Source organism: Coregonus lavaretus (genome assembly GCF_964263955.1).
Source record: "Coregonus lavaretus genome assembly, contig: HAP1_SCAFFOLD_268, whole genome shotgun sequence".
In the NCBI taxonomy this organism is placed as follows: domain Eukaryota; kingdom Metazoa; phylum Chordata; class Actinopteri; order Salmoniformes; family Salmonidae; genus Coregonus; species Coregonus lavaretus.
Window position 1 is genome coordinate 494,222 of NW_028166048.1, and position 22,257 is coordinate 516,478.

Sequence of the window (22,257 nt, forward strand, 5' to 3'; positions counted from 1 at the left end):
AGAGGCCTTTCTACTGACTCTGAAAAACACCAAAAGAAAGATGCCCAGGGTCCCTGCGTGAACGTGTCTTAGGCATGCTTCAAGGAGGCACGAGGACTGCAGATGTGGCCAGGGCAATAAATTGCAATGTCCGTACTGTGAGACGCCTAAGACAGCTCTACAGGGAGACAGGACGATGATCGTCCTCGCAGTGGCAGACCACGTGTAACAACACCCGCACAGGATCGGTACATCCAAACATCACACCTGCGGGACAGGTACAGGATGGCAACAACAACTACCAGAGTTACACCAGGAACGCACAATCCCTCCATCAGTGCTCAGACTGTCTGCAATAGGCTGAGAGAGGCTGGACTGAGGGCTTGTAGGCCCTGTTGTAAGGCAGGTCCTCACCAGACATCACCGGCAACAACGTCACCTATGGGCAGAAACCCACCGTCGCTGGACCAGACAGGACTGGCAAAAAGTGCTCTTCACTGACGAGTCGTGGTTTTGTCTCACCAGGGGTGATGGTCGGATTCGCGTTTATCGTCGAAGGAATGAGCGTAACACCGAGGCCTGTACTCTGACGCAGGATTGATTTCCGTCATGGTCTGGGACAGTGTGTCACAGCATCATCGGACTGAGCTTGTTGTCATTGCAGGCAACCTCAACGCTGTGTGTTACAGGGAAGACATCCTCCTCCCTCATGTGGTACCCTTCCTGCAGGCTCATCCTGACATGACCCTCCAGCATGACAATGCCACCAGCCATACTGCTCGTTCTGTGCGTGATTTCCTGCAAGACAGGAATGTCAGTGTTCTACCATGGCCAGCGAAGAGCCTGGATCTCAATCCCATTGAGCACGTCTGGGACCTGTTGGATTGGAGGGTCAGTATGTCCGGGAACTTGCAGGTGCCTTGGTGGAAGAGTGGGGTAACATCTCGGCAGGTAGCTTAGTGGTTAAGAGCGTTGTGCCAGTAACCGAAAGGTCGCTGGTTCTAATCCCCGAGCCGACTAGGTGAAAAATCTGTCGATGTGCCCTTGAGCAAGGCACTTAACCCTAATTGCTCCTGTAAGTCGCTCTGGATAAGAGCGTCTGCTAAAATGACTAATAAATAAATAATAAAAATCTCACAGCAAGAACCGGCAAATCTGGTGCAGTCCATGAGGAGGAGATGCACTGCAGTACTTAATGGACCAGATACTGACTGTTACTTTTGATTTTAACCCCCCCTTTGTTCAGGGACACATTATTCAATTTCTGTTAGTTACATGTCTGTGGAACTTGTTCAGTTTATGTCTCAGTTGTTGAATCTTGTTATGTTCATTCAAATATTTACACATGTTAAGTTTGCTGAAAATAAACACAGTTGACAGTGAGGACGTTTCTTTTTTTTTCTCCTGAGATTAGTTAATATAACTAATTGGAATATAGCAAAATTGGCTATTAGGAATATAACTCTCATAGGCTGTCGATATCAGCAAACCATTTGAGAGCACTTGTTAGCTCCAAACGTGGTTAATAGCTTTGACTGCCTGCAGAGTGCCTTTAGCGCCATCCAGTGGTTAGCCACACTACAAACGTAAATTTGACCAGGTTCCCATAAAGCAATTGTAATGACAGTTCACCACAACATACCCGAGGGTCTCCTGATCAGCAAGGGGTAGTCTGTGTTTCATTTCATTGTGTATTAAAAGCACAGTTTAAGATTATTGTGAGGGTTTTCTCCAGTGGTTTGAAAGGGGAATTGGGCTTCCTGGGAAAATGTTGACCAAGGTTGTAACAGTAACCAAGGGTGGCAGGGCTTAGCGAAGGGTCAATTACACACGGGGAATATAAACATTAGCAAAGACGGAAGAATGGCCACTGATATACAGTGTTCTTCTCAACTTCCTCTGTGAAGGTGTAGGGAGGAGCATACTGACCTCTGAGCAGCTGTAGGGAGGAGCATACTGACCTCTGAGCAGCTGTAGGGAGGAGTATACTGACCTCTGAGCAGCTGTAGGGAGGAGTCAGGGAGGAGCATACTGACCTCTGAGCAGCTGTAGGGAGGAGCATAATGACCTCTGAGCAGCTGTAGGGAGGAGCATACTGACCTCTGAGCAGCTGTAGGGAGGAGCATACTGACCTCTGAGCAGCTGTAGGGAGGAGCATACTGACCTCTGAGCAGCTGTAGGGAGGAGCATACTGACCTCTGAGCAGCTGTAGGGAGGAGCATACTGACCTCTGAGCAGCTGTAGGGAGGAGCATACTGACCTCTGAGCAGCTGTAGGGAGGAGCATACTGACCTCTGAGCAGCTGTAGGGAGGAGTCAGGGAGGAGCATACTGACCTCTGAGCAGCTAGGAGGAGTCAGGGAGGAGCATACTGACCTCTGAGCAGCTAGGAGGAGTCAGGGAGGAGCATACTGACCTCTGAGCAGCTAGGAGGAGTCAGGGAGGAGCATACTGACCTCTGAGCAGGTAGGAGGAGTCAGGGAGGAGCATACTGACCTCTGAGCAGGTAGGAGGAGTCAGGGAGGAGCATACTGACCTCTGAGCAGGTAGGAGGAGTCAGGGAGGAGCATACTGACCTCCGAGCAGCTGTAGGGAGGAGCATACTGACCTCTGAGCAGGTAGAAGGAGTCAGGGAGGAGCAGCTTGAAGCCAAACAGAGTCAGGATGACCTCTAGGGAGAACGAACCACGGTCCACAAAGTCTCCATTAAACAGCTGTGTTATATTGTTAAGGGTTATCATGTACATTTATTTGAATACAAACAGTTTTACTGCACATGTGACCGTGGCTGTGACTGAGCAGGATACATAGGGGTTGGTCTCGGAGGGTAAGCCGTTCAGCTCAAAGATGTTCAGAAGGTCGTAGAACTGTCCGTGTGTGTCGCCACAAATGGTTATCTTCTCTGTCTGTTGGGGAGGAAACAGAACAGGTTTAGGCACAGGGACAGTTCATATATGCTGTAGGGGATAATCAGACCACCAAGTGCTAACAGTCAGTATCTGGCTAACATGTGTGAAATGCTTGATAATGTATGTGATATCAACAGAGAGGTATATTTTCTGGGTGATTTAAATATTGACATTTATGAAATTACTTATTCCAGTTATTAATATCAATCAATCAATTTTATTTTATATAGCCCTTCTTACATCAGCTAATATCTCGAAGTGCTGTACAGAAACCCAGCCTAAAACCCCAAACAGCTAGTAATGCAGGTGTAGAAGCACGGTGGCTAGGAAAAACTCCCTAGAAAGGCCAAAACCTAGGAAGAAACCTAGAGAGGAACCAGGCTATGAGGGGTGGCCAGTCCTCTTCTGGCTGTGCCGGGTGGAGATTATAACAGAACCATGCCAAGATGTTCAAAAATGTTCATAAGTGACAAGCATGGTCAAATAATAATCAGGAATAAATCTCAGTTGGCTTTTCATAGCCGATCATTAAGAGTTGAAAACAGCAGGTCTGGGACAGGTAGGGGTTCCATAACCGCAGGCAGAACAGTTGAAACTGGAATAGCAGCAAGGCCAGGCGGACTGGGGACAGCAAGGAGTCACCACGGCCGGTAGTCCCGACGTATGGTCCTAGGGCTCAGGTCTCTCAGTTGGCTTTTCATAGCCGATCATTAAGAGTTGAAAACAGCAGGTCTGGGACAGGTAGGGGTTTCGTAGCCGCAGGCAGAACAGTTGAAACTGGAATAGCAGCAAGGCCAGGCGGACTGGGGACAGCAAGGTGTCATCATGCCTGGTAGTCCTGACGTATGGTCCTAGGGCTCAGGTTCTCAGAGAGAAAGAGAGAACGAGAGAATTAGAGAGAGCATACTTAAATTCACACAGGACACTGGATAAGACAGGAGAAGTACTCCAGGTATAACCAACTAACCCCAGCCCCCCGACACATAAACTACTGCAGCATAAATACTGGAGGCTGAGACAGGAGCGGTCCGGAGACACTGTGGCCCCATCCGAAGAAACCCCCGGACAGGGCCAAACAGGAAGGATATAACCCCACCCACTCCGCCAAAGCACAGCCCCCGCACCACTAGAGGGATATCCCCAACCACCAACTTACAATCCTGAGACAAGGCCGAGTATAGCCCACAGAGGTCTCCACCACAGCACAAACCAAGGGGGGGGGCGCCAACCCAGACAGGAAGATCACGTCAGTAACTCAACCCACTCAAGTGACGCACCCCTCCCAGGGACGGCATGAAAGAGCACCAGCAAGCCAGTGACTCAGCCCCTGCAACAGGGTTAGAGGCAGAGAACCCCAGTGGAGAGGGGAACCGGCCCGGCAGAGACAGCAAGGGCTGTTCGTTGCTCCAGCCTTTCCGTTCACATGCATGCACGATTGGCAAGACTAGCAAACTTAGGCATGACATGCCAGCAACAAACGCTGACACTACACATCCAAGTATATCTGCCCAAATTATGAAAGACAAGAATTGTACTTTTGAATTCCGTAAAGTGAGTGTGGAAGAGGTGAAAAAATTATTGTTGTCTATGAACAATGACGTGCCACTTTGGTCTGACAACTTGGAAGGAAAATTACTGGGGATAATAGCGTACGATATTGCCAATCCTATTTGCCATATCTTCAATTTAAGCCTACTAGAAAGTGTGTGCCCTCTGGCCTGGAGGGAAGCAAAAGTCATTCCGCTACCTAAGAATAGTAAAGCCCCCTTTACTGGCTCAAATAGTCAACCAATCAGCCTGAAAAAATTGTTTGACCAGATACAATGCTATTTTACAGTAAACAAATTGACAACAGACTTTCAGAACACTTATAGGGAAGGACATTCAACAAGCACAGCACTTACACAAATGACTGATGATTGGCTGAGAAATTGATGATAAAAAGATTGCTGGGGCTGTTTTAATAGACTTCAGTGAGTCTTTGGACATTATCGATCATAGTCTGCTGCTGGAAAAAACGTATGCGTTATGGCTTTACACCCTGTGCTATATTGTGGATAAAGAGTTACCTGTCTAACAGAACAAAGGGTGTTCTTTAATGGAAGCCTCCAACATAATCCAGGTAGAATCAGGAGTTCCCCAGGGCAGCTGTCTAGGCCCCTTACTTTATTCAATCTTTACTAACGACATGCCACAGACTGAGTAAAGCCAGAGTGTCTATGTATGCGGATGACTCAACAATATACACGTCAGCTACTACAGCAACTGAAATGACTGCAACACTTAACAAAGAGCTGCAGTTAGTTTCAGAATGGGTGGCAAGGAATAAGTTAGTCCTAAATATTTATAAAACTAAAAGCATTGATTGTATTTGGCACAAATCATTCACTAAACACTAAACCTCAACTAAATCTTGTAATGAATAATGTGGAAATTGAGCAAGTTGAGGTAACTAAACTGCTTGGAGTAACCCTGGATTGTAAACTGTCATGGTTAAAACATATTGATTCAACAGTAGCTAAGATGGGGAGAAGTCTGTCCATAATAAAGCGCTACTCTACCTTCTTAACAGCACTATCAACAAGGCAGGTCCTACAGGCTCTAGTTTTGTCGCACCTGGACTACTGTTCAATCGTGTGGTCAGGTGCCACAAAGAGGGCTCAAAACAGGGCAGCACGGCTGGCCCTTGGATGTACACAGAGAGCAAACAATAATATGCATGTCAATCTCTCCTGGCTCAAAGTAAAGAAGAGATTGACTTCATCACTACTTGTTTTTGTAAGAGGTATTGACATGTTGAATGCACCGAGCTGTCTGTTTAAACTACTAGCACACAGCTCGGACACCCATGCATACCCCGCAAGCCATGCCACCAGAGGTCTCTTCACAGTCCCCAAGTCCAGAACAGACTATAGGAGGTGCACAGTACTACATAGAGCCATGACTACATGGAACTCTATTCCACATCAGGTAACTGATGCAAGCAGTAGAATCAGATAAAAAAAAACAGATAAAAATACACATTATGGAACAACGGGGACTGTGAAGCAACACAAACATAGGCACAGACACATGCAGACACACACAATAACATACACACACGTACACATGGATTTTGTGTTGTAGATATGTGGTAGTGGAGTATGGGCCTGAGCGCACACACTTAGTGTGTTGTGAATTCTGTAATGAATGTATTGTAATGTTTTTAAAATTGTATAACTGCCTTCATTTTGCCGGACCCCAGGAATGGGGATCCATAATCAATACAAATACAAAGCTGACAATTGGAGGACTGGACAGGATGAAGAGCAATACCAGGAAGTCAACATACATCACGGATGTCTCACCTCTTTTAATGTGATCTCAATTAGACTGGGCAGTTTGGATAAGAGTTCTTTGACTTGGATCAGAATCTAAAAGGAGACAATTTATTAGTCAACACAAATACAGGGTTACATAAGGTTTCAAGCTGATGCATAAGGTTAGGTTTACCTGATTCGTACACTAATAATACAGTATTATAGGTGTACCGGATAAGAACTATACAATTACAGTATTATAGGTGTACCTGCTAAGTACTATAAAGTTACAGTATTATAGGTGTACCTGCTAAGTACTATAAAGTTACAGTATTATAGGTGTACCTGCTAAGTACTATAATATTACAGTATTATTATAGGTGTACCTGCTAAGTACTATAATATTATAGTATTATTATAGGTGTACCTGATAAGTACACTAATATTACAGTATTATTATAGGTGTACCTGATAAGTACACTAATATGACAGTATTATTATAGGTGTACCTGATAAGTACACTAATATTATAGTATTATTATAGGTGTACCTGATAAGTACACTAATATTACAGTATTATTATAGGTGTACCTGATAAGTACACTAATATTATAGTATTATTATAGGTGTACCTGATAAGTACACTAATATTATAGTATTATTATAGGTGTACCTGATAAGTACACTAATATTACAGTATTATTATAGGTGTACCTGATAAGTACACTAATATTATAGTATTATTATAGGTGTACCTGATAAGTACACTAATATTACAGTATTATTATAGGTGTACCTGATAAGTACACTCATATTATAGTATTATAGGTGTACCTGATAAGTACACTAATATTATAGTATTATTATAGGTGTACCTGATAAGTACACTAATATTACAGTATTATTATAGGTGTACCTGATAAGTACACTAATATTATAGTATTATTATAGGTGTACCTGATAAGTACACTAATATGACAGTATTATTATAGGTGTACCTGATAAGTACACTAATATTATAGTATTATTATAGGTGTACCTGATAAGTACACTAATATTATAGTATTATTATAGGTGTACCTGATAAGTACACTAATATTACAGTATTATTATAGGTGTACCTGATAAGTACACTAATATTATAGTATTATTATAGGTGTACCTGATAAGTACACTAATATTATAGTATTATTATAGGTGTACCTGATAAGTACACTAATATGACAGTATTATTATAGGTGTACCTGCTAAGTACACTAATATTACAGTATTATTATAGGTGTACCTGATAGGCACACTTTCTGTGCAGTTTCTTCTGGTCTTTGAAGCACTCCATCATCTCTTTCATGAACGTCATCGTCACCTTCCCTTCTTCCAGCTTCGGTCCTGTGTACTCGTCCTCGATCACTACATGGTGGCACAATCAACCAACCAAATGTATACAGCCCATTTTACAGCAACATTTGTCACCAGGTGCTTTACAGTAACTCAGCCTTGTTAACTCAGCCTTGAAGATCTTCCATTTCTAAAGCACCATGATGTATAGAGGCAGTAGCCCTTTATTTAGACATTCAAATGATATAAAATCCATACTTTTTTAAAACAGTTATAACCAAAAAGATTTTAAAAAGTAATGAATCCTAAAATATAAAAATGACAAACTACTCACTCATGTTTTCGATGTCTAGGGAGTCTACGACCGATTTCTTGATCTCGTCACTGGCGATGGCTCTCTCGAAGGCTTTCTGTTTCACGATCTTGTTGCACTCCTGGTATTTCATCTTAGCGTCCTTATCGTTGGGTCGCACCCGCACTACCTAACCCCACAACACCAGGCAGAAACACACAGGGCCAGGCCTAGGGTCAGTCTCACATTTAAACACTATGCTGGTACCAGTACTACATATGGGTCAGTACCATGGTGAGTTACATGACATATGGGTCAGTACCACGGTGAGTTACATAACATATGGGTCAGTACCATGGTGAGTTACATAACATATGGGTCAGTACCACGGTGAGTTACATAACATATGGGTCAGTACCACGGTGAGTTACATAACATATGGGTCAGTACCATGGTGAGTTACATAACATATGGGTCAGTACCATGGTGAGTTACATAACATATGGGTCAGTACCATGGTGAGTTACATAACATATGGGTCAGTACCATGGTGAGTTACATAACATAAGGGTCAGTCCAAAATGCAAAGTAAAAGATTTTAGTAGTAGATTTGGTAGTAAATTAATACAAACCGTTTTGATTTCTAGAAATCGTTAATGCTTCTCTCCTCTCACTAAGGCTTCAGTGATAGCCTCCAATAGAGGCGGTTGCATCTGTGTGGAGCAATATGTCCATGACACCAATGCTCTAAATTTGTCTCAGTGACAGACAGGCAGCTATCACTGTCAGTGATGTGGCACAGTCAGCCAGCGAGCCAGCCAGCCAGTCAGCCAGCGAGCCAGCCAGTCAGCCAGCCAGCCAGTCAGCCAGCCAGCCAGCCAGTCAGCCAGCAGAGCTCCATGTTGCCAGAGCTTTAGGGTGTTTATGTCAACATGGAACGAAGACCAGCCGTTTTTAAATTACCTTTTTCCACTGACCAAAATGTATATTTGATGGAATATTTCATTGATGGATTAAACCTTTGATCGATTTACTGAACTGACCACAATTAAAACAGAATCTAGCCCTGGCAGTAAATGGCTGCCTAGTTATCACACTGTCAAGGTAGAGACCTCTGCAAGATGACATCATCTCAAACAGGGCGACTTTCTAAACTGTGAAGACGCCCCCATTATTGGCTCCTCCCTTGTGACACGCCCACATTCTCCACTTACATTTACATTTTACATTTTTCTGTCCTCATCTTACTACTACTACATTCACATTTACATTTTAGTCATTTAGCAGACACTCTTATCCAGAGCGACTTACAGTTAGTGAGTGCATACATTATTTTTTATTTTATTTTTCATACTGGCCCCCCGTGGGAATCAAACCCACAACCCTGGCGTTGCAAACGCCATGCTCTACCAACTGAGGTACATCCCTGCCAGCCATTCCCTCCCCTACCCTGGACGACGCTGGGTCAATTGTGCGCCGCCCCATGAGTCTCCCGGTCGCGGCCGGCTACGACAGAGCCTAGATTCGAACCAGGATCTCTAGTGGCACAGCTAGCACTGCGATGCAGCGCCTTAGACCACTGCGCCCCTCGGTGCCGCCACCACCACCACCACCACCACCACCACCTCCACTACTACTACTACTACTGCTGCTACTACTACTACTACTACTACTACTACAACAACTGAGCTTATGTGGAGGTTTCCATCTGGTCACCAACATTATTTTTGCCGGAGTCAATCCGTACAACTATACTCGTTTCTGGGGTACTGTGAGAGTCAATGAAGAGTAATTGTTCAACAATAAAATATTAGGGAGATGGGGAATGGCAGCACCAACTATACTTGACACAGACCTGGCAACCTGTAACCAAAACGTGTTCACACTGGGGCAGTCCCACATGTGCAATGTAGGTTCCAATATTTATTTGAGAACACAACAGACAATTTAGAGTCAAATAAAATCTGGAAATTAATTTGTAGTGTAATTAGTTGATGATTCACAGGGGATATTCATTGGGATATTATTCCAGAATCTTCTCCAATCTGTATTTTGTTGGTAGTCTTTAAGATCTGTGTTCCATACTGTAACTGTCAGAGCCAAATAGGTAAATATTGTATATTTGCATGTTTCCAATTCATGATGCATTTCTGTTGTTTGTGTGTTTGCCATTGATCCGCTGTCAAGTGTGTGTACCCCATCTACAGGCCAATGGAGAATACAATTAAAAAGGAATACACGCTCCAAGGCCTAATGGGAGTGGCCGGAATGGCAGCGCACAGTCTTTTGACCGTACCAGACCATGTCCACCCTGCTGTTTGTTTCTTTAGTTTAATGATCACAATTCATTTTGGTAGAATCCTATACATTTTTGTATCCAGAAGAACGACAAATAAATGTATTATTATTTTTCGACTTGAATCAAACTCTGGACATTGGATTTGTATGCGTCAAGACTAACATGTCACCACTCTCCATCGTGGCTAAAGGATTAAAATGGAAATGTTTTGGAACAATTATATTGGACAATGTAGCCACTACAGTAAATATACCACCTGGGGATTTACAATGATGTCATCCTCCTAAGTGTACCTTGAGGCCTCCTCTCCTGTCATCATCCTAAGAGCACCTCGAAGCCTCCTCTCCTGTCATCCTCCTAAGAGCACCTTGAAGCCTCCTCTCCTGTCATCATCCTAAGAGCACCTTGAAGCCTCCTCTCCTGTCATCATCCTAAGAGCACCTCGAAGCCTCCTCTCCTGTCATCATCCTAAGTGTACCTTGAAGCCTCCTCTCCTGTCATCTTGCTGAGTGTACCTTGAAGCCTCCTATCCTGTCATCTTGCTGAGTGTACCTTTAACTCTCGTCTAACCGTGTCCGGTCTTACCGTCTCGTAGTCTTTGAGTGCAGCCTTGAACTTTCCCAGGGACATGTTGGATGTGGCTCGGCGGTAGTAGCCCTTGATGTAGTTCTTGTCGATCTCCAGACACTTGGTGGCGTCGGCCAGGGCGTAGCCATAGCATTCTGTCCGCAGGTACGCCAGGCTGCGGTTGGAGAAGTAGATGGCGCTGGCCGGGTTGAGCTCCAACGCCTCCGTGTAGTATTTGATCGCATTGTCATAGTCTTTCTCTAGAAAACAACATCACATTCATTGTCATAGTATTTCTCTAGAAAACATCACATTCATGGTCATAGTATTTCTCTAGAAAACAACATCACATTCATTGTCATAGTCTTTCTTTAGAAAACATCACATTCATGGTCATAGTATTTCTCTAGAAAACAACATCACATTCATTTAGATCAGAATCAGTTCCACTGAACCAGAAGCCTGAAGCCTGATGGGCCGCTTTCTCAGGCTGACAACTAACAAGGCTAAAGTGGACTTCCCCTAGTCACTCATTATCTTCAATAATATGCATTTATTGGCTTAATGCCCAACAAGGAACGGGCTACTCAACTTCTCAATGAAAACCCACGGAGTGGAGTTGTCAATGGCTGTATTGAGCAAAGTCATAAAACCACAAGGTTCAAAGGCTGCACTATAATGTGTACCACTGTAAGACAAACCCACACAGTAGGAAGTGTCTTTCCCTTAGCGGGTGGATTGGTTGGCTCATTGATGAAGTGTTATCTTAGCACTGTGTTGCTGTGATATGGAAGTGTTACATTCTCCTAGATTTCAAGTGCAATCCTACAACACACTGATGGGATCCATAGCAGGATAACAGTGGTATGCTACTACAGTAACTAGCTACCCCGTGGAAACTCTACACTACCAGTGTAGTGTACCAGTGTAGTGTAGTAGTGTAGGGTATCAGGGTACTGTAGCAGGGTACTGTAGTGTAGTAGTGTACCAGTGTACTATAGCGGGGTACTGTAGCAGGGTACTGTAGTGTAGCGTAGCAGGGTACTGTAGTGTAGTAGTGTACCAGGGTACTATAGCAGGGTACTGTAGCAGGGTACTGTAGTGTAGTGTAGCAGGGTACTGTAGCAGGGTACTGTAGTGTAGTAGTGTACCAGGGTACTATAGCAGGGTACTGTAGCAGGGTACTGTAGTGTAGTAGTGTACCAGGGTACTATAGCAGGGTACTGTAGCAGGGTACTGTAGTGTAGCGTAGCAGGGTACTGTAGTGTAGTGTACCAGGGTACTATAGCAGGGTACTGTAGCAGGGTACTGTAGTGTAGTGTAGCAGGGTACTGTAGTGTAGTGTACCAGGGTACTATAGCAGGGTACTGTAGCAGGGTACTGTAGTGTAGTGTAGCAGGGTACTGTAGTGTAGTGTACCAGGGTACTATAGCAGGGTACTGTAGCAGGGTACTGTAGTGTAGTGTACCAGGGTACTGTAGTGTAGTGTACCAGGGTACTATAGCAGGGTACTGTAGCAGGGTACTGTAGTGTAGTGTAGCAGGGTACTGTAGTGTAGTGTAGCAGGGTACTGTAGTGTAGTGTACCAGGGTACTATAGCAGGGTACTGTAGCAGGGTACTGTAGCAGGGTACTGTAGTGTAGTGTACCAGGGTACTATAGCAGGGTACTGTAGCAGGGTACTGTAGTGTAGCAGGGTACTGTAGTGTAGTGTACCAGGGTACTATAGCAGGGTACTGTAGCAGGGTACTGTAGTGTAGTGTAGCAGGGTACTGTAGTGTAGTGTAGCAGGGTACTGTAGTGTAGTGTACCAGGGTACTATAGCAGGGTACTGTAGCAGGGTACTGTAGTGTAGTGTAGCAGGGTACTGTAGTGTAGTGTACCAGGGTACTATAGCAGGGTACTGTAGCAGGGTACTGTAGTGTAGTGTAGCAGGGTACTGTAGTGTAGTGTACCAGGGTACTATAGCAGGGTACTGTAGCAGGGTACTGTAGTGTAGTGTAGCAGGGTACTGTAGTGTAGTGTAGCAGGGTACTGTAGTGTAGTGTACCAGGGTACTATAGCAGGGTACTGTAGCAGGGTACTGTAGTGTAGTGTAGCAGGGTACTGTAGTGTAGTGTACCAGGGTACTATAGCAGGGTACTGTAGCAGGGTACTGTAGTGTAGTGTAGCAGGGTACTGTAGTGTAGTGTACCAGGGTACTATAGCAGGGTACTGTAGCAGGGTACTGTAGTGTAGTGTAGCAGGGTACTGTAGTGTAGTGTACCAGGGTACTATAGCAGGGTACTGTAGCAGGGTACTGTAGCAGGGTACTGTAGTGTAGTGTACCAGGGTACTATAGCAGGGTACTGTAGCAGGGTACTGTAGTGTAGCGTAGCAGGGTACTGTAGTGTAGTGTACCAGGGTACTGTAGTGTAGTAGTGTACCAGGTTACTGTAGCAGGGTACTGTAGTGTAGCGTAGCAGGGTACTGTAGTGTAGTAGTGTAGCGTACCAGGGTACTGTAGTGTAGTAGTGTACCAGGGTACTGTTGCAGGGTACTATAGTGTAGTAATGTAGGGTACCAGGGTACTGTAGTGTAGTAGTGTACCAGGGTACTATAGCGGGGTACTGTAGCAGGGTACTGTAGTGTAGCGTAGCAGGGTACTGTAGCAGGGTACTGTAGTGTAGTAGTGTACCAGGGTACTATAGCAGGGTACTGTAGCAGGGTACTGTAGTGTAGTAGTGTACCAGGGTACTATAGCAGGGTACTGTAGCAGGGTACTGTAGTGTAGCGTAGCAGGGTACTGTAGCAGGGTACTGTAGTGTAGTAGTGTACCAGGGTACTATAGCAGGGTACTGTAGCAGGGTACTGTAGTGTAGCGTAGCAGGGTACTGTAGTGTAGTAGTGTAGCAGGGTACTGTAGTGTAGTAGTGTAGCGTACCAGGGTACTATAGCAGGGTACTGTAGCAGCCATCATAAGGCCTGCTGTCTATCGGGTTTTAACCACAGTAAAGACTCTTGGGGCTGCACTGCACCTGAAGTTTCTGCTGTGACTAGATATCTTCTCACATCCGTCATGGAAAGAGAGGAGCAGCATGGACGTCTCCTTTCACATATTTTCCATCCATTGCCCCGTAAACTTGATGGTTGATATGACAATGTGCAGACACTTGCACATTGAGTTGTGGCCATGTAGCTAGCTAGCTATTTCAAATCAGTGCAACAACTCTGATTTGCCTTGGACAATAACTAAACCATCTTCTAGCCAGAATGTATCGTCAACCTATTGACTTGGTATCCTGAGTTACAGGAAACACACTGCAGGAGAATACTGATACTGTTATTACTTAATTTGCTAGATAAACACCAGAGTTTATCACGTTAGCTAGCAGTCTCACGTAGCCAGACCCTGTAGCATTCAAAAATTGTGGAAGTAAGTAAGCCGTCTGGCTTGAGAGACTACATAATGACGGGACATCTTTCACGCCATTTCGCCCGGTTGGCAGTGTTATACATCACAGTGGGCTTCAAAACGTACGTTTTCAAAAAAATGGAATGATGTGTAATGTCAGGTTTTGCTTGCTAGCCAACCAACAACGTCAATGAATGCTGCCATCAAGCCAACCTACTACACTTACGCTACTGAATGCAATATATGAAACTGATCATGACTAGATTTAATCTCATTTCACTGCGATTGGTTAGTCAACATGCAATAATAGCTGCATTCTGTCAATCACAGATGAGTTATTTGCATTTAGATTAACAGAATCTGATTAACTGAGCCTTTCCCCCTCCCTTTTCAGGGACTGATGTGATCATGTGAACTGCTCATTATATTGTAAATGTTTCACAGTTAGCAGATGTTAGTTTACTGGGGTTCTAAGCAATATAAAGGTTTCCTGGGGTTCTAATCTAACAGTTTACTGGGGTTCTAAGCAATCTAAACGTTGACTGGGGCTCTAAGCAATCTAAACGTTGACTGGGGTTCTAAGCAATCTAAACGTTGACTGGGGTTCTAAGCAATCTAAACGTTGACTGGGGTTCTAAGCAATCTAAACGTTTACTGGGGTTCTAAGCAATCTAAACGTTTACTGGGGTTCTAAGCAATCTTAACATTTACTGGGGTTCTAAGCAATCTAAACGTTTACTGGGGTTCTAAGCAATCTAAACATTTACTGGGGTTCTAAGCAATCTAAACGTTTACTGGGGTTCTAAAAGTTGAGTTTTTCCTCCCTAGAATGAATTTGGTATCAGCGTTGCTTCATTAGAAACGGTTAATCTGGTGGATTTTTGGATGTCCTTGGTCTTATTTGTTGGAGGACATGTGGCCAACTGGTCCTGGAGGCATACTCACACACCCAGACATGTGGCCAACTGGTCCTGGAGGCATACTCACACACCCAGACATGTGGCCAACTGGTCCTGGAGGCATACTCACACACCCAGACATGTGGCCAACTGGTCCTGGAGGCATACTCACACACCCAGACATGTGGCCAACTGGTCCTGGAGGCATACTCACACACCCAGACATGAGGCCAACTGGTCCTGGAGGCATACTCACACACCCAGACATGAGGCCAACTGGTCCTGGAGGCATACTCACACACCCAGACATGAGGCCAACTGGTCCTGGAGGCATACTCACACACCCAGGCTCATTTTACAGTCCCACTTTGTGTGAATGATGCAGTATCTCAACTTTAAAACATTAGTTTCGATCCTTTCTATTCCGTGGCTGCATGAAATAGCAACCATAACATGAATTCAGCGATGACATTAGTTTACTTCATCTTTGTGTCTCCCTGATAAACAGTAACATCCATTACAAGAAAGAAAACTACAGGAAAAGGGCATTTAAATGTGAAATCCTCCGTGGGGTGCCCAAATTGATGACATATGTCGCGCAGCTGAAAGTCGAGTGGAAACGAATGGATTTCGGTTCAGTCATCCTGATGAGCCCTTCCCAGCTAGCTAGTTTATGATGGCTAGCTGGCAACAACAGCAGCATGGCACCAGTCAGTGTGCTCCAACATCAAAGGGAAATATACTTCATTGGATAATAAATCCTCAAGCTGCTGGGACATTAGCCCGCCAAGAGGAGATTCGTTCTCCAAAACAGAGTAAAGACGTCCTCCCAAACGCTCCTTCTTGAGGACAAAGTAATGGGGCTGATGTGCATCAAGCGGCTCCAAGGAGTTGGACAGTTTTGACTTCCCAACAGCAGCGGCTCACTTTGAGCAGGCCAAGGTCTGCCGCCGCCAACACAAGTAAATGATTGTGTTGGTCAGACCCGGTCCCAGCAGTTCTGCTGCCTCCCTAGGCAAGATCAACATATGCTGCCCCTGTGTCACGTATAGTATAACGATTTGGAATGGATTGATAGAGTAATGATGTGCATCATGAGCAATTGGTGCATTTCAGTTGAGCTTATACAGTAGCACTTGGAAACGAAACATTGTTGTCAACTTATTACATCGGATAGAGTTACAATGTTGTAATCATTAGACAGCCAACTGGGCGGCAGGTAGCTTAGTGGTTAAGAGCGTTGTGCCAGTAACCGAAAGGTTGCTGGTTCTAATCCCCGAGCCGACTAGGTGAAAAATCTGTCGATGTGCCCTTGAGCAAGGCACTTAATCCAAATTGATCCTGTAAATCGCTCTGGATAAGAGCGTCTGCTAAATGACTAAAATAAAAATAAAAAATAACTGTCTATAGTAGGAAACAGTGTTGTTATCAATCACTAGGCAGCCAACTGTCTATAGTAGGAAACAGTGTTGATATCAATCACTAGGCAGCCAACTGTCTATAGTAGGAAACAGTGTTGTTATCAATCACTAGACAGCCAACTGTCTATAGTAGGAAACGGTGTTGTTATCAATCACCAGGCAGCCAACTGTCTATAGTAGGAAACAGTGTTGTTATCAATCACTAGACAGCCAACTGTCTATAGTAGGAAACAGTGTTGATATCAATAAGCCACTTATATCACACGACACGAGTCACGACAGTTCAAATTACAATAACCATTACAGTTCTACTGGATGTTAATAAATGTTAAGAGAGATATCATTTGAGCTTTGGAAACGAGTGCTTTCATAAATGCATGGGCTCGGGCCTTATTCCACAGGAGCATTGGAAAATAAGCTCTTTCTCAATGAACCAGCCTTAATGAATTTTGCTTATTTACACATCGAAGTTGTCCAACATCAATTTGATAATTTCTTCATTTCGGGAATGGGGAGTGGGACGGGCCGGCCAAGCCATGGCTAGAAGGGATACAGCTTTTATCAAATTAACATCAAAAGTTGATATTTTCTGCATTTTAGCCAACCCTAACCATTTTCCTAACTTTAACCTAATTCTCCTAACCTGCTACGTTAATTATCCTCTACTCCAGGGTTCTTCAATTCTGGTCCTGGAGGGCCGAAACACTTCTGTTTTTTATTTCTACCTGGTAGTTAATTGCACTCACATGGTGTCCCAGGTCTGAATTAGCCCCTGATTAGAAGGAGAGGATGAAAAACAGAGGTGTTTCAGCCCTCCAGGACCAGAATTGAAGAACCCTGCTCTACTCATTCCAGGGTTTTTCTTTATTTTTACTATTTTCTACATTGTAGAATAATAGTGAAGACATTAAAACAATCAAATAACACATATGGAATCATGTAGTAACCAAAAACGTGTTAAACAAATTAAAATATATTTTATATTTGAGATTCTTCAAAGTAGCCACCCTTTGGCTTGATGACAGCTTTGCACACTCTTGGCATTCTCTCAACCAGCTTCATGAGGTAGTCACCTGGAATGCATTTCAATTAACAGGTGTGCCTTCTTAAAAGTTAATTTGTGTAATTTCTTGCCTTCTTAATGCGTTTGAGCCAATCAGTTGTGTTGTGACAAGGTGGGGGGGTGGGGGGGGGGGGTATACAGAAGATAGCCCTATTTGGTAAAATATCCAGTCCATATTATGGCAAGAACAGATCAAATAGGCAAAGAGAAACAACAGTACATCATTACTTTAAGACATGAAGGTCAGACAATACGGAGAATGTCAAGACCTTTGAAAGTTTCTTCAAGTGCAGTCGCAAAAACCATCAAGCGCTATGATGAAACTGGCTCTCATGAGGACCGCGACAGGAATAGAAGACCCAGAGTTACCTCTGCTGCAGAGGATAAGTTCATTAGAGTTACCAGCCTCAGAAATTGCAGCCCAAATAAATGCTTCACAGAGTTCAAGTAACAGACACATCTCAACATCAACTGTTCAGAGGAGACTGTGTGAATCAGGCCTTCATGGTCGAATTGCAATTTCATTGGCCCAGACTTGCTTGGGAGTTAGTGAGTGCATACATTTTCATACTGGCCCCCCGTGGGAATCGAACCCACAACCCTGGCGTTGCAAACGCCATGCTCTACCAACTGAGCTACACGGGGGGCTAATGGCTGTCTCTTCGCAGCAAAATCTGCAGAGCTGGGAAGGTTGTATCCCCCATATATATATATATATATATAACATTCTATTGGTTGTAAGAATTGTGTATAATAATTCAAATGGAAAAATTCTAAGCTTTGAATCTGGCGACATTTTACGTATCAGTTCATAAACCATGTGAAAATCTCTTCCCAACTATTTTGCAATCTATATGGCACAGCTGTACATTTTTTGGTCCTTAAATTAAACTGGTATATTTTTTTATTTATCACAATTTTCTTTAACCGATTTTGGTCTTTAATGCAGGGCAGACAGACAAATTCCTTACTTTTTCCCCACTTCCACTTGCCTCTTCCATTTTTGCGGTAATGCTGCAATTAGTTGGTGTTAATTTTGGGTAGAGCAGACATTCCCATATATTTTTGTTAGCTGCATGTGTGACATAACTCCACCAGTCCTATTTATGATATAATTTACAAAGATTATACCATTTTTAAACATTTAATCAAAAGATTTAGTTTTTTTAAATCAATTAGTATATTTGAGTTTAACCACAATATTTGTTGTATTATTTGTTCTGTCTTTTCTGGTGGATTAAACAGAAATTGCAACCAACCTTCTATTGCTTGTTTTCAAAATAACTATATTATGGAGATTATTTCATTTTCAAAATAACCGAAAGTGAGAGGTTGTAATCTGAATAAAGGGAAAAAGGCCATTCTTGAACATGGGGTGAGACATTCTTACTTATTTGCTAGAGAACCAGTTTGGATTTAAGTATAACTTCTGTATGACTGACGCCTTTAGTGAGAGGTCTAATGCTTTAATATTTAATCATTTCCGCCCTCCAAATTCATATTCATTATATAAATAGGCCCTTTTAATTTTGTCTGGCTTGCCATTCCAAATAAAATTTAATATATTTTGCTCATTTAATTTAAATAACAGGTTGCTAAGTATAGGCAAGACCATAAGCAAACAGGTAAACTGGGGTATGACTAAAGAGTTAATCAGGGTGATGTTTCCACACAGGTATTTTCCTTTCCATGGTAGGAAGATCTTATCTATAGGTGTTAGATTGTAATCATGTTGGCCATATTGGATATTGAATAAAATTACACCAAAACAGTCTTCATGGGCATGAGTGTTGCACACAATTCTGAAAAAAAGAGTATAATCTCCTAAATCCATGTTTACACGTGATTTAACCTCAATCAAATGGTACTATGGCTGCCATCTTGGATTTTGGACGTCATATTGGATTTGAGGCTACATCCATGGTGGCCCCCAAAGATAATCTGTGGTTGCCACTGACTAATTACAAGAATAGGGGCTAAAGTTACAAAACGTTGGACCACAAAAAATATAATTCCGATGTCTGAGCCCACTTGTTTTCCTTAGAGCTGATTACAATAGCCACAACATCAAAAACATGTGTAACTTTATGCATTTTTGTCATGCAGGACCATACAGCACTGAATGGAAGCAAATTTTACTTGAAAGTTGTCTATTAAATCAGCCACCAAAAAAGTAACGCTCACAGTTGAAATCTATGTTTACAGGTCTATATTTCAAATATGCACTAATATATCCTAATGCTGTTTGTTTGTGTATGTAGGACAGACAACAAACTACTTGTATTCCACATTTTAGCAATATCAGAGCTTGCAATATTGAGTTAAATGATCTTCTGCAGCCTTTCGCACCTCCAGCCAGGCATTATTCTGTACTTTTTGATTAAGGGATATACCCTGACCTTTTTTTCCTCAAGGAGCATGTGTGCACCTAAGTTGGGAAAAAAGTCCACACGCAGAGTCATTTAGGAGCACAACGAAAAATATTTGAGATATTAAAGTTAGAAACCACTGGCGCTCGTAAATAAAGATATTTAGGCGCATATGCGAGTAAAATGGTCGCACTGTAGAGTGACCTGGGGGTGTGTCACAATGTCTATCAATTTAACCACTTTTGATGGAAAATATTTTTACACAACCATCCGTTTCATAAATGGGAGACATTAGGGATGTGAAAAAACATGATTGTGTTTTGTTCTACCTCGGGTAGGGACATCTCAATTTGGGGGCCTTGTCACTAACGTTAGCCAATAAGCTAACTATAGTAGCGACGACATTTAGGGTATTGTGTGCAAACTATGATTTATCGTGTGAGACAGGTTTCTCTTTTCAAACGGAAAATATATGATGACGGGTGTGAAATTGCCAAAATCAAACCAAAACAGTGAAATCATATTTGCTAACGACCAGTAAACTAGCTAACGAATGAATGACTTGACATGGCCTGTCTGCAACGCGCCAGTGTGATACTGACAACACCGACTTGTTCAGCGTAAAAAGCCATCTAGAAGAATCGTGGTTGGTGTCATCAAGATTACTTACGACATACTGGATAATCACAATTATCAATATTACACGGAATATAAATGGATCGGTTTCTGTTTTTTTTAAGAAGACCCGAGTTGCGACGACAACACAAGCACACGACTGTGAGGCACGTTTTCACGGAGTGTGTTAGCGGTTTGCTAGCTAGCTGATAGCATAGCAACCGGCTCATGTGTGCTAGACAAATCCACCGTTGTTGCCCATATGAAGGGCACTGAATTTGGATCATTGCAGACTTTTATCCAGATAGATTGAAAGATAACGTTGATCTAGAACAACTTTACAGGGTTGTCATATTACCTTTAAAACAATTATTCGCCATCTCCTTGAGTTTCTCTGCATTTTTATCTCCCTCCGCCATCTTCTCTCTGCTGCCGCTAGCGGAAGTTGCCGTATCGTTCGCCATTGACAGTACAGTCGCAAAGTGCGCACGTTGCAGTCCTAAGGTCGCAAACTATACTTTTCGACTGAGCCCAGATCTGGAGTCAGTTTTCAATCGCTTCACTGAAGCGTGAACTGTCTGGGGGTAGCAGAGTTGTCCTAATTTGAAAATAAATAAATAACCATTGACACTAGGTTTTAACAGAAATAAGCAGAATTTTCTTTTTTTTTAAATAAGTGAAACTGAAAGAATAAGTTATTAGTCTACAATGAAGGAATATATTGGAATTTCTTGGCCAAATTTCACATCCACTGTAGCCGTCTGTCATTTCATGATAATTCAGAATAAAACAACAACCTTTACTGTTCTGTATAGAGAACCTATGCTGGTTCATTATTAGGCCATACAGAATCACAGAAGCTTTAAGTAACAGGGGGCAATAGTGTGAATCAACCTCCAGGTGGCAGCAGAGCTATGCAGAAGAGAAGCCTTACCAGATTGAGGCGGGGGGGTCTAGGTTTAGAGAGAGATCTGCATGTGATAGAAGAGGCCTCTCTGAAATGGACCCGCAACCACACCCTCACCCCCCTTTCCTGGTCCTTACCCCCTTCTACCCCCTTCCCCCTGTCCCTTACCCCCCTCTACCCCCTTCCCCCTGTCCTATCCCTTACCCTCTACTACCCCCTTCCCCCTGTCCCTTACCCCCCTCTACCCCCTTCCCCCTGTCCCTTACCCCCCTCTACCCCCTTCCCCCTGTCCCTTACCCCCCTCTACCCCCTTCCCCCTGTCCTATCCCTTACCCTCTACTACTCCCTGCCCCCTGTCCCTTACCCCCCTCTACCCCCTGCACCCTGTCCCTTACCCCCCTCTACCCCCTTCCCCCTGTCCCTTACCCCCCTCTACCCCCTTCCCCCTGTCCTATCCCTTACCCTCTACTACTCCCTGCCCCCTGTCCCTTACCCCCCTCTACCCCCTTCCCCCTGTCCCTTACCCCCCTCTACCCCCTGTCCTGTCCCTTACCCCCTTCTACTCCCTGCCTCCTGTCATGTCCCTTACCCCCTTCTACTCCCTGCCCCCTGTCATGTCCCTTACCCCCTTCTACTCCCTGCCCCCTGTCCCTTACCCCCCTCTACCCCCTCCCCCCTGTCCTGTCCCTTACCCCCTTCTACTCCCTGCCCCCTGTCCCTTACCCCCTTCTACTCCCTGCCCCCTGTCCTGTCCCTTACCCCCTTCTACCCCCTGCCCCCTGTCCCTTACCCCCTCTACCCCCTTCCCCCTGTCCTGTCCCTTACCCCCTTCTACTCCCTGCCCCCTGTCCTGTCCCTTACCCCCTTCTACCCCCTTCCCCCTGTCCTGTCCCTTACCCCCTTCTACTCCC

General features: G+C 43.9%; 1 protein-coding gene across 1 annotated transcript in view; it reads right to left on the minus strand.

Annotated features, from left to right (window-relative positions):
- Positions 1 to 20,903, minus strand: part of LOC311115173 (serine/threonine-protein phosphatase 5-like) — a gene marked incomplete at its 5' end in the record, with an annotated part of 32,455 nt that extends 11,552 nt beyond the window's left edge. The window contains 7 exons of the mRNA XM_084190375.1: positions 2,587 to 2,692; positions 2,786 to 2,884; positions 6,235 to 6,300; positions 7,472 to 7,593; positions 7,856 to 8,003; positions 10,698 to 10,939; positions 20,798 to 20,903. Of these exons, the coding sequence (XP_084046501.1) occupies positions 2,587 to 2,692; positions 2,786 to 2,884; positions 6,235 to 6,300; positions 7,472 to 7,593; positions 7,856 to 8,003; positions 10,698 to 10,939; positions 20,798 to 20,903 (889 nt within the window). The remainder of the gene's footprint in view (positions 1 to 2,586; positions 2,693 to 2,785; positions 2,885 to 6,234; positions 6,301 to 7,471; positions 7,594 to 7,855; positions 8,004 to 10,697; positions 10,940 to 20,797) is intronic.
- Between the last annotated feature and the right edge of the window lie 1,354 nt (positions 20,904 to 22,257).